This window comes from Hypanus sabinus, chromosome 16, assembly GCF_030144855.1.
Source record: "Hypanus sabinus isolate sHypSab1 chromosome 16, sHypSab1.hap1, whole genome shotgun sequence".
In the NCBI taxonomy this organism is placed as follows: Eukaryota; Metazoa; Chordata; class Chondrichthyes; order Myliobatiformes; family Dasyatidae; genus Hypanus; species Hypanus sabinus.
In genome coordinates this window covers 49,994,860-50,014,309 of record NC_082721.1, presented here as the reverse complement: position 1 = coordinate 50,014,309, position 19,450 = coordinate 49,994,860, and the positions used below count along the sequence as shown (strand labels likewise).

Here is a 19,450-nt window from a genome sequence, read left to right as displayed (position 1 = left end):
CCTCCAGAATGGTCCTGGTGGCTCTTCTGCACTGCAGTCCTTTAACTCCAAGGAGTTTAAGTGTCTGCTGTAATGAATGGCCAGCAAAGCTCCAGCACCCAACTTCGACTAGCTCACGGCGAGCTCTCCAGCCATTGCTCCAGCATTCTGCAACAAGATCTGTGTAGGTATTTAGCCCTCTTGTGCTCGTTGGCCTCTTCAATCCGGTCTTCCCAGGGGACAGTAAGGTCCAGCAGGACCTCTTGCTTTGTAGACTGATATTAACACCATGTCCGGGTGGAGCAGAGTAGCTGTGATGATTTCCGGGAACTAGAGCTGCCTCCGTAGGTTGACTTTGAGCTGCCAGTCTCGTGCAGTGGCTCAACATTGGGCCTTCTCCCCCACTCTAATGAAAGTGATGGGAACGTACTGATTTTTGCTGTCTTGAATGGCTGTGCTGATTGCATCTGCCCTAGACCTTAGGACTAGGTCATGGCGCCAGCGGTATCACCCTTCCCCCAACATCTTCAGGCAGCAGCTGAGGATATGCTCCAAAGTGCCCCTCTTCTGGCACAGTTGGTATGCTGGAGTGTTTGCCATGCCCCACCTGTGCAGGTTGGCTGGGCTTAGGAGAACATCATAGACTGATTGGATGAGAAACTTGATGCACAATGGTTTGGCTCTCCAGAGCTCTGTCCAGGTGAACTTGTGAGGTTCCACATGCTCCCATCTAGTCCAGGTGCCATATTAGATCATTGTGATGGCCCAGCTGTTTGACCACACTTTATTTTAAGTGCATTTGTTAAATTCATTTTGACTAATTGCCAGGGTAGTGAGTTTCACATATAATTCAGAAGGGTTCAATAATTTTCTTGAAAGAGGGACATAGTAAGGGATCTCTGTAAAATGACATTCTTGACATTGAAGCCAAGTCAACAATTGGAATCTCTTTCAGTAAATTAACCCTTAGTCATTCAGTCATTAGTGACATGGGAGGAATGAGTTTATAACTGCAATGGGAGGAGGTTGGGAAACTCACTCATATGTGGCACATCCCTATTCAATTGAACTCAACATTCTATGGATTTGGGTTCCATATCTTCCCTGCCATTACTATGTCCCTTTCTTTGACCTTAAGTAGTTCAGGCTCTGCCTCAAATAGAAATTTTCAGTGTGGGTTGAGAATAGCTTGTAGGCTCAGCTGATCCTTCAGAAACTACACTGCTTTTGAAACTTTAATGACATCCTTCAAGTTGAAGTTATTTTTAAGTGCTGGAGAGGAACAATAACTGAACTTGTTAACATTTTTTTTTACAAAAATCAAATGTGAGGAACATAGAACTGTCAATTTCTCCAATTGTGATCATTAATTTGGCATTAATCAAACATGGGAGCATCTTGGTGTGTGCAACACAGCACTTTGAATAATTAAGAACTAATAAATGAACTAAATGTCAAATCATGAACATGAGATTAGTTCCTGTGAGTTGAAATTATTCTGAAGAATTCTGGTGGGTTGTGCAGATAATGTGGTCCACTGAAGGCCATTCTGGATCTAATGATTAGGCCACTGACTAGACCCTTGAGCACCCAGGTTGAGTTGTACTATACTACCACCATGTGGCAATTCTCTAGCTTTCATTAAAAGTTGTTGGGTACAAACTTTTATGGCATTATTATAAGACGAAATTAGACTATGGTAAATTTTAAGTAAACTAATTACAGTGTTTCACTAATGGGTTTATAGAATATAATACATATGTTGTGAGCTAGGACACTGGTGAACACTAATAAAGTTAACAACTATTCCATTCTAGTTATTTGTACTTGTTGAAATCTGCTGTTGGTCCTGTCACTGTCACAAAAATATGTTTTACACTGTCTCTGGGTGGTTTTTCCTTCCGTGGATAATTAAGTCCTCAAACAAATGGAGACAGAATATGCTGGGTATACTTAGCAGATCGGGCAGGACCTATAGAGAGAGGAACAGAAATGACCTTTTACCAGAATTAGGAAATAATAGAAATCAAATATGTTTTACATCACAGAGAAAGGAGAGGTTTAGGGAACTAAGGAAATGTCTGATTGAGTGGAGAAACGAATGAAAGTCATCAAGCTGAAACGAGAAACTTCCTTTCGATAGAAGCTATGTGACCAGTCAAGTATTTTCTGCTTTCTCTACTTTTTCAGATTGCCAGCATCTCATGTTCACCCCACCCCATTTAATAAATCCTCAAACCCCAAGTTTTCAGAGCTACATTTCAATGGTACCAAATATTCTGTGCTGCTTTGTGAATTAATCTGTTTATTAAAGAAGCTCTATTTGCCCTTATTACAGCATTTTGAAACTTTGTGCACTTCAACAAATATGACAAGTATGAGTGTACATGAGCGTATACCCACAATGCTGATATTTCCTGCAATTGTCAACAAAGGACTAGTGAGTTTAGGGAATGGATAAAGTACATATTCTTGACAGTTCAACAATATGTGTGCAAGAATGTCTGCTAGAGCCCACTGCCTCAGGTTGATGGATCGCTCATTGCCTTGGGGTGAGATTCTCATCTTCACCCACCATTGTAAAACAACTAAGTAGACAGAAGCACAGTAACCTAACAATAAATTTATTTCAGGTTACGTAATCTATCAAAATTGGAAAATAGTGCTTTTGGTCAGAGTTAATTGCCAACACTAAAATTTTACTGTTTGAAAGTAAACACTAAAGTTTTAAGTTAACCGTTACAGTTTTAAGTTAACTTTGGCTTTGTAGTCTGAAGGTCAGTGTCAGGCATGAGTCTAAAGGCAGACTACAGAGTAAATGGCAGGATACTTAGTAGTGTGGAGGAGCAGAGGGATCTGAGGGTACATGTCCACAGATCCCTGAAAGTTGCCTCACAGGTAGATAGGGTAGTTAAAGCTTATGGGGTATTAGCTTTCACAAGTTGAGGGATAGAGTTTAAGAGTTGTGATGTAATGATGCAGCTCTATAAAACTCTGATTAGGCCACACTTGGAGTACTGTGTCCAGTTCTGGTCATCTCACTGTAGGAAGGATGTGGAAGCATTGGAAAGGGTACAGAGGAGATTTACCAGAATGCTGCCTGGTTTAGACAGTATGCATTATGATCAGAGATTAAGGGAGCTAGGGCTTTACTCTTTGGAGAGGAGGAGGATGAGTGTACAAGATATAATAGAGGTGTACAAGATATTAATAGATAGAGTGGATACCCCAGCGCCTCTTCCCCAGGGCACCACTACTCAGTACTAAAGGACATGGCTTTAAGGTAAGGGGAGAGAAGTTCAAGGGGGATATTAGAGGAAGGTTTTTTACTCAGAGAGTGGTTGGTGCGTGGAATGCACTGCCTGAGTCAGTGGTGGAGGCAGATACACTAGTGAAGTTTAAGAGACCACTAGACAGGTATATGGAGGAATTTAAGGTGGTGGGTTATATGGAAGGTAGGGTTTGAGGGTCAGCACAACGTGGGCTGAAGGGCCTGTAATGTGTTGTACTATTCTATGTTCTATACATACTGTGATAGAAACATTGAAAACCTACAGCACAATACAGGCCCTTCGACCCACAATGCTGCACCAAATATGTCCTTTAGAAATTACCTAGGGTTACCCATACCCCGCTATTTTTCTAAGCTCCACGTATCCATCCAGGAGTCTCTTAAAAGATACTTAAGTAAAAAAATATTTCACCATTAAATTCCTATCCCAGTCCCAATTCCTATTGTCCCAATGTGTGTAAACAGACCATATTTAAATTAGTATTATGCTTTATGTGATGGAACATTTGAACTCTAAGGGTGAAAATAGGGTGATCTCATTAGTAAGCTACAGTTGACAAATCTAATGTGCTGCCACACTGATAACATTCACTCAAAATGAAGAACTATGGACAAAAAAAACGATCTGATCAATTACCACTCCCAAGAATAGTCAATAGTTATAAAGCAGCACTTACAATAACCTGATTACTGATGCTCTGTTTGGGTTCCAGCATTTAGTCCAGTGACAACTGAGGACAACTGACAACATTTACAGGATGATTTGTGAATTATAGGGAACTTGCAGGTTTCCTAAGTCCTGGCAACTTCATAGAGATCACTAGGATGCGCGGCCACGCAGTAATTGAAATGCTCCCGCACACTAAAGAGTTTGTTGCCGCGCAGCTGGAGTTTTGCGTATAATGTTAATTTGATCCAGTACAGTATTGCAAAAAGCAAGTTAATGTAAGGATCCAATTAGCATCTACTGCCTGAAATTTTGAAAAATCCAAAAGATTTGGCATCTGTAAATGCCTTCAAAAAACTTTGAATACAACTGAAGCACTGCAGTTTGGAAAAACAAGCTATAGTAACAGTATTTTGGCGATATCGTGATCTGGTTGCATCTCCAAGTTCTGACATCAATACAGTACTTCGCCTATTCGATTTATTCAAGGAATGAGCAATCACTTGATAATAGATTTCCAGATGAGTTAAGTGAATGGCACTATTTTGACCCAGTTACTATTGCAAACACAACTGATTTTGAATTTGGCAAAGAGAATGTTGTACGTTTGATTTAAAACAAATACTCAGCTACTATTACGAACTACGACGAAAGCGTTGCCTCAAAAATGTGGCAGCAATACTGTGATTTCAAATTTGTTGTTTCTGAGAAATGTCTGGTACAATTAAGACTTTCAACTGCGTGCTAAAAAATGCAGAATTTAAATAACTCAGTTCTTGTTGGCATCGTTGGAACATCTCAAGCTTCTAGTGTTGACTGAAAACGGATTTTTCAGTCATGATTTCGATCAAATGTAAATTCAGAAACAAACTAGAAGTGGAACATTGGATAATCTAATGAGGATTGAGTCGTATCTTTCATCTGGAGGCGAAAGTAACAGACAGTGTTCATAGTCAATAGATTTGTAATAAAAACACGAGAAAAAGTTTACGTGGAAGATTTTTTGTACTGTATTTCATTACAACACTCAATAAATAAAATCAAAAGTATGTGGATTTTCAAATTGCATTCTGAATATTTATGTTATCTTTTTACAAAAAAAAAGTGCCGCACAGTTTTCGGGCCTTGAAAAATGTTCCTGCAATGGTCGGTTCGCGCAGCTGGAACGTTGGTTCTTGGGATTGAGCGTTTGTAGATTGTATACTTGCAAGCACTCTACTCTTATAGTGAATGGTGTCAGTCAAGTGGGCTTCTTTGTCGTGGATGATATCGAGCGTCCTGGGTGTCGCTACACTCAAGTTTTACATTCCTGACCAATCGCGAGTCGAAAGCCTTCACCATCTCCGAGATATCATGCAATCACGGACTACTTTTTTAGCTTGGATGCTCATGTAGCTGGTCCAGTTAAGTTTCTCCCTGGATTTTGATGGTAGACTACTGGGTCCGTGATTCATCCTTTGAATGTAAAGATGGTTAAAATCCTGGTTGCCTATTTTTAAAATGAATGGTTGTTGCTTGTTTTAAAAATGAATTTTATAATTATGTGGAATTAGATTCCATGCTTATAAGTTTCGCTTAATGTTTTTTTTTCATGGCAGCAAAACTGGTGATCATTGAATGGTCGATATGCTTGTATCAGTACGAACGCTAAACCACAACTAACCTATAGGTAGAAATATGTACCGACGGCAACTTCTGTGGGCTCCAAATAACGATTTAGGTGCACCCGTTCCTCCTCCATTACAATGAATGTGATTCTCGTTGCTTCTTTCCATTGTAGACTCTGGGTTTGATTAATAATGTGCCCGAATAATTAGCACTTTTTACAGATGGTATTAAAACTGAAAAGTAATCAAATCAGACTGTAAACACGAGGAAATCTACAGATGCTGAAAATTCAAGCAACACACAAAAATGCTGGTGGAACACAGCAGGCCAGGCAGCATCTATGGGAAGAAGCACCGTCGACGTTTCGGGCCGAGACCCTTCGTCAGGACTAACCAAAAGGAAAGATAGTAAAAGATTTGAAAGTAGTGGGGTGGGGGGAGGGAATGTAAAATGATAGGAGAAGACTGGAAGGGATGGGTGGAGCTGAGAGCTGGAAAGGTGATTGGCAAAGGGGATACAGAGCTGGAGAAGGGAAAGGATCATGGGACGGGAGGGGGAGGGGAGCACCAGAGGGAGATGGAGAACAGGCAGAGAGAAAAAAAGGGGGGGGGGACTAAATATATCGGGGAGGAGGGGCATTAACGGAATCAATGTTCATGCCATCAGGTTGGAGAAATCAGACTGTACTTGATTTAGCTCGTCAATAAAATGACATGCATTTTTAATTGCTTTTACAATTATTCGTGGTGTAAATTTGTTAATAATTTTGTTCTCAGATCTGGGTGTTTTAGTAAAACTCCGGAGTGATGTAAACAGCTACACTCCACACGCCCTTGCCCTCCAGGGGCCACAATCACTGGCTGTTTTGCTGAATCAATTGTTCCAAACAGATGTTAAAAACACAGCAGTGCTCCACATTTCAGCGATCTTCCGCCTTGAAGATGGCAGCTGGTTTAGCTCAGGATGCTTTGGGAGAAGAATTGACATGTGCGATTTGTTTGGAGATCTATACGGACCCCGTCGTTCTCGACTGCAAGCACAACTTCTGCTGCACCTGTATCGAAGAGACTTGGTCAGCTACGGTCAGTTACTCGTGTCCGGAATGCAGGACAGAATACAGTGAGAAGCCGGCGCTGGAACGGAATTTAAAGCTGGCGAACATTGTTCAAAGATACCTGGCTCTGGGGGTCTCCCAGAACGCAATTCTGTGTAACTACTGCACCCAGAAGACACGGTCAGCCGTCAAAACCTGTCTCAAGTGCGAAGCCTCGATGTGTGCTGTGCACCTCAGGCACCACACCGAGAGCGCCGTCTTCAAAAACCACCTCCTGATCGAACCTACTGCAGACGTATCCCGGTGGAAATGCACGGAGCACCAGGAGCTGCTGAAGATTTACTGTAAAGATGATCAAGTGTGTGTCTGCACCCTCTGTACCTTAATTGGGAAACACAAGGATCACCGTTGCGAGAGCATCAGCGAAGGAGAGAAGGAGCTGAGGGTAAGGGCGGAATGGACACAAAATGACGAGGTGTCTGCTGCAAAGTTTTTACTTTGACCTGTTTAAATCGGTGAAATTTGCTAATTGCGGCTTTTGTTTATGTTTTGTTGCAAGAACCATTAATATAAGCTAGAAGCTAAGTTTATGTGAAGTGTTGAATTCGGCACCGCAGCCAATGGTAGTCGACACCTGTGAAGTCAAATCATGCCTGGGACTTGATGCTGGTATAAGTAGGTGTTCTAGTCAACGGCCACCGCTTTCATATTGTAAACGCAGTCGATTGTCCATTCTCTGGGCTCTGTAGGTTTACACGAATTATTGTAAATCTGCATAAATAATGAATATGCTAGGGCGTGTGCGGTTCCCTGGTGCACCGTCGGCTCAACAAACAACGTCAGGCTCTTCAAAAAGATACAAGGGAATCGGCGATGGCTGAAGTGACCGGGGAGGATGTCTGAGAAAATTCAGGGAGGATGGAGAAGCTGAGGGGTGTGGTAAAGAAGCAGGAGTTCTCAGAGTAAGAGGGTTTGTTGAGAAAGTGTGGGAAGGGGCTGCCCCACTGAATGATCCGCCGAGGTGGCGGGATTGAGAAGTAGGGAACCACTCAGTGAGGGCGGTGGGATTGGGTGATACGGAGGCTAGTAGAAAACGTTACACAACCGAAATGTCCCAATTACTTTTCCACAGACGTTTATGCTCTTGCCAGTAGCAATAAAACAGAAAATGTGGAAATACCCTGGAGGTCAGGCCGCGTCTGTGAAGCAGCTACAACGTGGGACAGTTAGAGGGAAACAGATACCCGAATGGAAAAGTTTAAGTTATTACAACAAGGAAACAGACCCCCTTCAGTAGAACGTCCCTGTCCTACCAAGTTCCATCTACGTTAATTCCACTTGCCTGCATTTGACCCATATCCTTCCAAACATCCATATACCTCCCCAAGTTTTTCCTAAACTTTGTAATTATACCCAACTCTACCACTTCCCCTGGCACCTCCTTTCACATACAGATCAACTTCCCTGTGAAAAAATTACCTTCGTTAGAACTGTGGAAAGGATGAGGAGAGATGGAGAAGACAAAGTGAATATCACTGAGGGAGAGGACAGGGTTGTTGTTTAGGGAAGCTGTAAATGAGATTATCTGTTCATTCCTAAAGTTTAATAGGGGTAAATTGGGAGGAAACTTTGTGCATAACAACTATGAAATAGTTGACAGATAGACAGACGGATAGATAGACAGACAGATAGATAGATAGATAGACAGATAGATAGATAGGTGAGCCAATATCACAGATGGCTGAATGCGCTGACCCAGACTCAAGTTTAAGACAGAGGTAAATTGAGATGTTGCCCTTGGAGTTTGCATTAGGCTTTTCAAACTGTGTAGGAGACCACAGACCGATAGATCAATGTGGGAGTGGAGAATTAAAATGACAGGTAACAAAACATTCAAGGTGGCTCTACTTTTGAAGCATGGTTCCCACAAAGTGGTCACCTCATCTGCATTTGGCTTCTCCAGTGTACCAGAGATCAGGCCATTAATGCTGGAAATCTGAGATAAACAGAAACTGCTGGAAATACTTGGCAGGTGAAGCAACAACTGTGGTGTTAAATACAAAAGTTGTACAGTCATACAGCAGCTGTATAAAACTTTGCTTTGGTCACATTTAGAGTATTATGTGCAGTTGTGGATGCCCCTTTGCTGTAAAAATGTGGCAGCTTTGGAGAAGGTGCAGAAGAGATTTGCAACCATGTCACCTGGCTTAAAGAATTGTAGGTATAAGGAGAGGTTGGACAAACTTGGATTGTTTTCTTTGGAGTATCAAAAGCTAAAGAATAACCTGATACAAGTATATAAAATAATAATGAGAGGTCTAGGTAGGGTAGACAGCCAGAGCCGGTTCCCTAGGTGGAAATGTTGCATACTAGGGGACATAAACTTTAAGGTGAGTGGAGGACAGTTTATAGGAAATGTGATCAGGGAAGTATTTTTATACACTGAGTATGGTAGGTATCTGGAATGTGCTACCAGGTGACATGGTAGAACCAGATATGGTAACAACATTTTAGAGGTATTTAAACAGATTTTGAACAGGCAGGAATTGGAGGATGTAGACCTCGTGCAGGAAACCGTGGTACCATAGACAGCACAGATTTTGTAGGCCAGAAGGCCTGTACCTATGTTATGCTATGTTATGTTCTATGATACAGTTGCTGGCAAAAAAAAAGATCTGGAAATACTCAGCAGACTGGGCAGTACCTGCAAAGCGAGAAATAGTTAACATTTACACAGATGGGGTTCCATCCAAGAAAGGAAATATTAGAGATAAAATTTTAAAATGAGTTATGTAAAGTAATGTAGAAAGAGTGGCAAGAATCAGATTTTTAAAAATTTATTTGTGGGATGTGAGCATCGCCAGCTAAGCCAGCATTTATTGCCCATCCCTAATTGCCCTTGAGGTGGTGATGAACTGCCTGCTTAAACTGCTTAAGTGCCTGAGGTGTGGGTTCACCCACAATGCTGTTAGGGAGGGAATTTCATGATCTTGACCCAGCAATGAAGGAAAGGCGAAATGTTTCCAAGATGAAAAGATTTGTGCTAAAGTGGATAAGAGGTGAAATTGATGTGTTTTGAATTTGAGGTAATGCTGTCAGGATCAGGATTTATTGCCATTCCTAATTGCCTTTGAGAAGGAGCTGATGAGCTACCTTCCATTACTAAAGTTGTTTACATGTTGTTTCATTGTTTAAAAAGGGTTCTAAGAGTAAACCTAGCAATTATAGGCCTGTCAGTTTGACGTCTGTGCTGGGTAAATTCATGGAAATTGTTCTTAGAGATGGTATATATAATTATCTGGATAGACAGGGTCTGATCAGGAACAGTCAACATGGATTTGTGCGTGGAAGGTCATGTTTGACAAATCTTATTGAATTTTTTGAAGAGGTTACCAGGAAAGATGACTAGAGTAAAGCAGTGGATGTTGTCTATATGGACTTCAATAGGGCCTTTGACAAGGTTCCGCACAGAAGGTTAGTTAGGAAGGTTCAATCGTTTGGTATTAATATTGAAGTAGTAAAATGGATTCAACAGTGGCTGGATGGGAGATGCCAGAGAGTAGTGGTGGATAATAGTTTGTCAGGTTGGAGGCCGGTGACTAGTTTTGTGCCTCAGGGATCTGTACTGGGTCCAAAGTTATCTGTCATATACATTAATGATCTGGATGATGGGGTGGTAAATTGGATTAGTAAGTATGCAGATGATACTGAGATAAGTGGTGTTGTGGATAATGAAGTAGGTTTTCAAAGCTTGCAGAGAGATTTAAGCCAGTTAGAAAAGTGGGCTGAAAGATGGCATATGGAGTTTAATGCTGATAAGTGTGAGGTGCTACATTTTGGTAGGACTAATCAAAATAGGACATACATGGTAAATAGTAGGGCATTGAAGAATGCAGTAGAACAGAGTGATCTAGGAATAATGGTGCATAGTTCCCTGAAGGTGGAATCTCATGTGGATAGGATGGTGAAGAGAAAGCTTTTGGTATGTAGGCCTTTATAAATCAGAGCATTGAGTGTAGGAGTTGGGATGTAATGTTAAAATTGTGCAAGGCATTGGTGAGGCCAAATTTGGAGTATTGTTTACAGTTCTGGTCACCGAATTATAGGAAAGATGTTAACAAAATAGGGAGAGTACAGAGAAGATTTACTAGAATGTTACCTAGGTTTCAGCACCTAAGTTACAGAGAAAGGTTGAACAAATTAGGTCTTTATTCTTTGGAGCATGGGAGGTTGAGGGGGGACTTGATAGAGATATTTAAAATTATGAGGGGATAAATAGAGTTGACGTGGATAGGCTTTTTCCATTGAGAGTAGGGGAGATTCAAACAGGACATGAGTTGAGAGTTTGTGGGCAAAAGTTTAGGGGTAACATGAAGGGGAACTTCTTTACTCAGAGAGTGGTAGCTGTATGGAATGAGCTTCCAGTAGAAGTGGTAGAGGCAGGTTCGATATTGTCATTTAAAGTAAAATTGGAAAGGTATATGGACAGGAAAGGAATGGAGGGTTATGGGCTGAGTGCAGGTCGGTGGGACTAGGTGAGGGTAAGCATTCGGCACGGACTAGAAGGGCAGAGATGGCCTGTTTCCATATTGTAATTGTTATATGGTTATATAGTTATTTATACCTCATAATTTTGTGTACCTCTATCAAATCTCCTCTCATCTTCTACATTCTCAGTAATAAAGTTCTAACCTAGAACATGGAATAGTACAGCACATTACAGGCCCTTCAGCCCATAATGTTATTGTGACCCTTAAACCCTGCCTCCCATATATCCCCCCACCTTAAATCCCTCCATATACCTGTCAAGTAAAACTTCACTAGCGTATCTGCCTCCACCACTGACTCAGGCAGTGCATTCCATGCACCAACCACTCTCTGAGTGAAAAACCTTCCTCTAATATCCCCCTTGAACTTCCCTCCCCTTACCTTAAAGCCATGTCCTCTTGTACTGAGCAGTGGTGCCCTGGGGAAGAGGCGCTGCTGTCCACTCTATTCCTCTTAATATCTTGTACACCTCTATCATGTCTCCTCTCATCTTCCTCCTCTCCAAAGAATAAAGCCCTAGCTCCCTTAATCTCTGATCATAATGCATACTCTCTAAACCAGGCAGCCTCCTGGTAAATCTCCTCTGTACCCTTTCCAATGCTTCCACATCCTTCCTACAGTGAGGCGACCAGAACTGGACACAGTACTCCAAGTGTGGCCTAATCAGAGTTTTATAGAGCTGCATCATTACATCGCGACTCTTAAACTCTATCCCTCGACTTGTGAAAGCTAACACCCCATAAGCTTTAACTCCCCTATCTACCTGTGAGGCAACTTCCAGGGATCTATGGACATGTACCCCCAGATCCCTCTGCTCCCCCACACTCCCAAGTATCCTGCCATTTACTTTGCACTCTGCCTTGGAGTTTGTCCTTCCAAAGTGTACCACCTCACACTTCTCCGGGTTGAACTCCATCTGCCACTTCTCAGCCCACTTCTGCATCCTATCAATGTCTCTCTGCAATCTTTGATAATCCTCAACACTATCCACACCACCACCAACCTTTGTGTCATCTGCAAACTTGCCAACCCACCCTTCTACGCCCAGATCCAGGTTGTTAATAAAAATCATGGAAAGTAGAGGTCCCAGAACCGATCCTTGTGAGACACCACTAGTCACAACCCTCCAATTCGAATGCACTCCCTCCACCACGACCCTCTGCTAAAGGCCAGGGTGCAGTGGTCACTGTCTCCCAGATGCTGACCCACAGAGAGATCTGTGACCTGACCCAGTTCATTACCTCCTGGCTGCATGTTCCTGAGATAGAACTTGTGTATATTTGAAAAGTAAGGATTTATCAGAGATGGTAGGTGTGGCTTTGTAAGAGGAAGATCCTGTCTCACTAATTTGGTTTGTTTTTGAGGCAGTAATTCATAAGACTGATGGAGGCAATACCTTTAGTAAGGTATTTGTCAAGTCCTGCATGGTGTTCTTCACCAGAAGATTAAAGTAGATTACTGTAGATTCAAGGCAAGATGCCTAATTGTCTTGGTATTTGGAGGCAGGGTGTAGTGGTGGAAGCTCAGACTTTAATTGGAAGTCTTTGACTAATGGTGTAACACAGAGAAGGACGCTTGACCTTTGATGTTTGTGGAAAAAATGTTAACAACTTGAATGTGAATGTAGGAAAAATGATTAGTAAGTTTGCAGATGACATGAAATTTGGTGGTGTTGTAGGTAGTGAGGAATCTTGTTTAAGGCTACAGCAGGGCATAAATCAGGAGGAAAATTGGGCAGAACATTAGCAGGTGGAATTTAATCCTGGCAAGTGCAAGGTGATGCATTTTGTGTAGAGACAGGAGCTATACGTACAGTAAATAGAAGGGCATTAAGAAATGTTGATGAGCAGAGGGATCTGGGGATTCAAGTTTGTAGTTCCCTGAAAGTGGCAACAGGGTATTGAAGAAGGTATATGATGTGCTTGCCTCAATAGGTTGTTACATCAAATATAAAAGTTGAGACATAATGTTGGAACTTTACAAGACACCAGTTAGGCTGCCTATGAGTATGGTAATACATTCTGGCCTCCACTCTACTGTAAGAGTCATGCTGGAAACATGCAGGGGAGATTTGTCAAGACATTGCCTGGCCAGGAGGACCATATGGGAAGAGACTGGATATGCTTAAGGGTGATCCAATGGAAGTATATAAAAATATAACGCATATAAATAGGGTGGTCAGAATTGTTTCCCATAATAGGGAATTAAAAAACAAGAGGGCACAGGTTTCAGTTGAGAGAAAGGAATTTTAAGGGGAATTGCTTTTTATAGTCATATTACAGGGCTTATTGATCTTCTGTTTCTGATGGTGTGTCACAGGCCAATTAATTGGTTCTTCATTTACTAAACTTATTGAATTGCCTGGGTGTGTGCTTACCCGCAAATCAGATGGCTGCTTCCCTTTCTGTTCAGTGGTGACAATGTCTTGAACTTCATATGGTTTGTTTTTCTCCACATTTAAATGCATGTTTTTGGAACAATGTGAAATTGCTAATAAACCTGACTCATCATGTTTTCAATGCTTCACTTTAGAATCATTTGCAACATCAGCTTCAGAAGATCCGAAATAACGTTGAAACTGTTCAATTAGCTCTGAGTGATCTTCACAAAGAGAAGAGCAATGCACAGGTAGGATCCTGTCATAGGACAGCTAGAACAAATCTTGCTGGTATTCTACAACATAGATCATGGAATCGTGCAAGCACAGGGAGTGTTGTGCTGAACTAATTAGTGATCAAATACCCAAATGAACTAATCCCTTCTGCTTACATAATATCCATATCCTTCCATTTCCTCTACGTTTATGTGCCTACTGTATCTGAAAGCCTCTTGAATGCTTCTATCATATTTGGCTTCACAATCACCCCAATCAGCGTGTTCTAGGCAACCACCACACTTTATATAAAAAAGCTTGCTCCATGGGTCTCGAACTTCTCCCCTTCTCACCTTAAATGCACAACCTCTGGTATCGGACATTTCAATCCTGGGGTATAAAGATACTGGCTATCTACTCTACCTATGCCTACAAACTTACTAACCCACCTATCTACATTTTCATCCAGGTCATTTATATATAAACAACAGAGGACCCAATATGGGTCCCTGTAAAACATTACTAATCACAGACCTCCAGCATCAAGCACTACTCTGTTTTCTTACCAGATGACTCAGCAGACTCATGCTATGTGTGGTGAAGCCATGTTATACCTGGTCCCAGGTATCAAGTCTGTTCTATGCTGAGTAAATTGATCTTGGTTTGGATTACCAAAGATTTGGCTTAACTTTCCTGAATCAGTTGAAGTATCTTTCCCTCCACTTGCTATCCAATATCAAAGTAAAAGGTGTATGAGTCCTGCAGAAGGGTCTCATCCCAAAATGTTGTCTCTACTCTTTTCCACAGATACTGCCTGGCCTGTTGAGTTCCTCCAGCATTTTGTGTGTGTTGCTTGGATTTTCAGCATCTGTAGATTCCCTCTTGTTAGGTGTATGAGATTAGTGAGCAAACAATAGAGTCAGCCAATATGTTAGTAAGTTGCCCACTAACATTCAAATGTGTATGTGTGACCCTTTGTCCATAGAATCACACCTAATACTGTTGCCTTTAAGAAGTGAGAAAAATTGGTGAGAATCTGTGCCCCTCACCACTGACACTTTGGTGACACTTAGCCATGGCTAAACAGGAATTGTTCACATGTGGCACCAATAACACTTATAACACTCAGTTGTTTTTTCACAATGGCCAAGGAAATGATCAACAATAGCTGATAAAAACTTCTTTTTTCCAAAGAGTGTGAAAAGAAATGTGCAAATGAAAATTAAAGCAAAATACGAGACACTAAGGAAGCACATTGATAAGGAGGAGAGAAGAGTTCTGCGATTCCTGGAAATTGAGCAAACCCGGATGGTCACCGAGATTGATGGCAAGATCAGTGAACTTGAAAGGAAAGTGAGAGACTTTGAAAGGTCCTTTTCTGATCTCAGTGAACTTCTGAAGCACAATGGGGAACTTTCATTTATTCAGGTACCTGCCTAGTCTCTTAAAAAATAAATAGAAACATAGAAAATCTACAGCACAATACAGGCCCTTCAGCCCACAAAGCTGTGCCAAACATGTACTTACTCTTCTCAGAACTTGGCTGATTTTTCACTAAAGGATAAGAGTTTATGAATCAGTTTTAACAGTGAAGGCCAAAACGATTGGCTTAAGAAACAATTAGATGGTTTTTTGGAGAATGAAAAGTTAAATTCCTATATATAATAATCTTTATTAGATGAAGGAATTTAACTTGAGATGTTTAAGTTTTCATCTGTACTACTAGAGGTACCTTGCAGTTTAACCCACCTGAAAGGCTGGCTGGAGATCGAAGCAATCTTTGGTTTTAAAAAAAGGTAAATCATTAGATGTATCTTGTAACCCAGAGAAGATGAAAAGTAGCAAAAACTTAGTCATCTTAAAGCTCCGGAGACCTGAGTTTGATCTTTATCTCCAGTACTGTCTGTGAGGAGATTACACATTCTCCCTGTAAGTGCATGGGTTTCCTCCCACATCCCACAGCCAAGATGGTAGGTTATCTAGCTACTGTAGATTATTCCAAGTGTAGATGAGTGGCAGAAGAATGGAAGCAGGTTGGCTGACATGTGAGAGTAAATAAATTACAACAAATTAAACAGAACATTGGGATTGCTCTGAGAAGTGACAGACTTGATAGAATAAACGGGCTTCCCACGTTGTAAAAAAAAACAGGAAAATATAAGAAAGGAGTAAATGACTACATGCATCCTGAAACACTTCTTACAAGTGATGAAACACTGGGAGAATCAAGAAATGTAAGGAACTCAATAATTATTTTGCCTTCATTGACTCAGTGTTCTCATTTTCAGCTTAAATAAACAAGTAAAAATTATTATGAAATTATTTGAAATAATCACTATTTGAATCACCAAAATAGGATATTTTATAAAATTTATTAAATGTATATTTTATTACCGTATTGGTTTTTGCACTGTTTTTAACTATTTAATATACATATATACTTACTGTAATTTATTATTCTATATTTAACATGTATTGTACTGCAGCCACTAAGTTCACAAGTTTCACGACATATATTAAACCTGATTCTGATTTGGATGTATAGTTCTAATACATTTATTCACACTGTTCTGTGTTCTTCATTATAGCAGCTTAATTCAATGGCAGACAGGTAAGAGGCAGAAATTTTATGTAGTTCACCAAAATGATTCCCACTCAATCAACCAGAAACTTAATGAAAGTGTGCATTTCTGCATTGTTACATTTATTGTCCTGGTTGTTTAGTACTCATCAACATTTGTTGTTAACAATTGAGTATCACTGGCTGTCTTACAATAAAAAAGCTTAATCCACTGCTGACTATAAAGCAACACAGCCATAAGAAGCAAGGCATTTCCATATACAGATTGAGTATGATTTATCCAAAATGGTTGGGGCTGGAAGTGTTTCAGAGTTAAGATTTTTTAATATATAATAAGATTGCTTGGGATTGCCATCATTGCCGACTCTGAATTTGTGTGCTATCGGTAAACACACATGTATTTAACAGTATAAAATTCTTACCCACCACTGATATAATGAAAATGTAATGGGTGAAGGGTAAAAGAAGCAGGCTTTCAGTCTCCACCTATGATGCCAAGTTTTGATTAAAAGGTTACAGTACACTGTATTGGAATTTAACTTTGTTTTATACCTCACATAAAACCTAAAAAAAAATCAGCATTGTAGATTTGTTCTGAAACTTGTATTAGATTTTCATCAGCGATGATCTTGGCAAATTCATCAATGGATTTCTCTGCTGCTTTGTGATCAGCACTTTAAACATTAGAGGCGTGCCTTTTCTTAAATTTCTGCAGCCAGCTGCTGAATATTCACATTTATGTTCAATTTGTCATGAAGATCTTTGCTTGTTTTATGATAGGCATATCGTTAAGCAGCACATGTTCATTCCAACACTGAGAATTCACTCTTTCAACATACGATCAAGATCTTTATTTTTCCACTAGTGTTTTTCTATTTTTCATTAACTTTGGTACATTCCATATGTGAGGTCATTTCTCAAAACTGTCTAAGGTGTACAAAAGACTGCACATCACCTGGGACATTCCCAGCACCTTGAGGACTTTTACATCATGTCAGTGCTCAAAAATATGTTTTGGATTTTCAGACAAGGGGTACTCAACCTGTAGTGTCTTGTGGCTGCAGATACCAAACAAGGGACATTGGGGAATGGAGCTATCTGAAAACTGAGTGGAATTGGACTGGCTGGCTTATGATTTGTATGTCAACCACAGCTCAGTGGATAGGGATTTCACACTCCTGCACACCCACTCCCTCACTCTCATCTCAGACTTGAGGACACAGGTTTTTATTTCCTGTGCAAATACCAGGTTAGTGCAGTCTCATTCTACAAGGCCCCCTTTAAAAGAAATATCAGACCAAAATCTTGTAAACCCTTTGGGTAAATTTAAAAGATCCAATGACTCTAGTCAAAGAAAAGCAAAATCTTCCATCACATTAACCATTATTTTTTCCTCAATCAACATACCTACAACAATTAACTTTCTTGTTGTTTGGAAAACTTTGGTTCATTTCGCCAGTCAATTTTCAAATCAATAAAAATATTGTGATTGAAATGTAATTCTTTAGTAGTTTGGAATGTGACAAGGAAGTGTTTTTTTCTTCTGTAGAATGAAGGAAGCATCTGAACCTTTCATGGCACTGACCCCCACCTCAGATCTGGGTAAAACCCTTGTGGAAAGGCTGGCAGAGTGGGTCCAAAGGCAGTACGTGGCAGCACCCACACCAACCCTGGACAGTAACTTCCTGGTCAGTATGTGTAAGTATCTAAAAAAATAGAGAGCACCACAAATACAAACCACCTACAGCTCAGATGTGAGTGAAAGACTATTGCAGTGCTTTACAGGGGATTGATTATTGTGGGGAGAAAAACTCTATATCTATGCCCCTCATGATATCCTACAATTATAATGTTGCCCTCAAACCCCCTTACTCCAGGGAAAACAATCCCTGCCTAACTAGCCTCTCTTGATAACTCGAGCTCTACGGTCCTAACAATATACTTGTGAACTTTTCCAGTTTAATGACATGCTTCCTCATGTGTCCTCTAAGAGGACCACAACTGTGTTGTGGTTTGGAGGCTTGCATACCTCAATGACCTGGACAGTTATGCTTGCTGGAGTCAGCGCTTTATGTTTTTGGTCTTGGTAGGGTCACCCATACCTAACAGGTCAAAGCTCCAGGTTCTGGGATTCAGCTCAGGACTAACTATCCTAAATGGTCAACAAAACTGTTGCAGAAACAGCAATGAAAATCCTTCTACATTTGTATATGACAGTATGATGGCCAAGGACAGAAAGAGGACCTTAATTATTGCCCTAAACGCCAGAAGGTGTAACGGACAGTAAGTAAGTCCTTCGTGTGTGGGGCCAAGTGTGTTCTAAGGAGCACTGTTTGATGGAGCAGCAGTGGAGGGGTGCCTCCCATACTGAGATGAGCTCTAACTTTGTCAGGGGTTCATAGCTGGAACTCTCTGTGTGCAATGTAGGGCCACAACCTGAAATGTTAACATCTCCTTCCCAACCCCTCACAGAGGCCACTCGAAATAGAATTCCTCCAGCAGATTGTTTGTAGCTCTAGCTTTCAGCATCCATAATCTCACTCAGCCCCTCCTTTGCCTCAAAGATGGACAGACGCCAAGCCTGGACCCTCGCACAGCATTTCCGCATCTAATCCTGTCTGATGGTAACCGGTCTGTGTCGGGTTCCAAACACCGGCAGCCTTACCCTGATAGCCCCAAGAGGTTCAACTACTGGTGGCAGGTTGTATGCACGGAGAGAGTGAGCACCGGCCGCTGTTACTGGGAGGTGGAGGTGGGTGGAGAGCGCCGCCGCTGGGATATCGGTGTATGTTACGAGAGCCTGAGACGGAAGGGTGAGGGTAAAGAATGTTCCCTGGGACAAAACAAGGAGTCATGGTGCCTATACTCTGAGCCTGGCAGTCTCGCAGCCTTGCATGATGATAATGTTACCACGCTGACTGTTCAGATGCCCAGCAGGGTGGGTGTGTATGTGGACTTTGAAGGTGGAATGATTTCCTTTTACAGTGTGGTGGACAAGAAATTAGTGCCTTTACACACCTTTCGACAACAACTGTTCACTAAACCCCTCCACCCAGCACTGGGAGTGGCTGATTTCACCACATCCTTGTCTCTATGCATTCTCAAGTGATAAGTTCAGTACTGATTAT

General features: G+C 41.2%; 1 protein-coding gene across 1 annotated transcript; it reads left to right on the top strand.

The window, feature by feature from the left end:
* The first annotated feature begins 6,487 nt into the window (after positions 1-6,487).
* LOC132406284 (E3 ubiquitin-protein ligase TRIM11-like) lies at positions 6,488-19,450 on the top strand. The gene is made up of 6 exons (XM_059991710.1): positions 6,488-7,045; positions 13,681-13,776; positions 14,936-15,169; positions 16,330-16,352; positions 17,872-18,020; positions 18,887-19,450. Exons 1-6 carry the CDS (start codon positions 6,488-6,490, stop codon positions 19,429-19,431), a joined length of 1,605 nt encoding a protein of 534 aa, XP_059847693.1. The 3' UTR covers positions 19,432-19,450.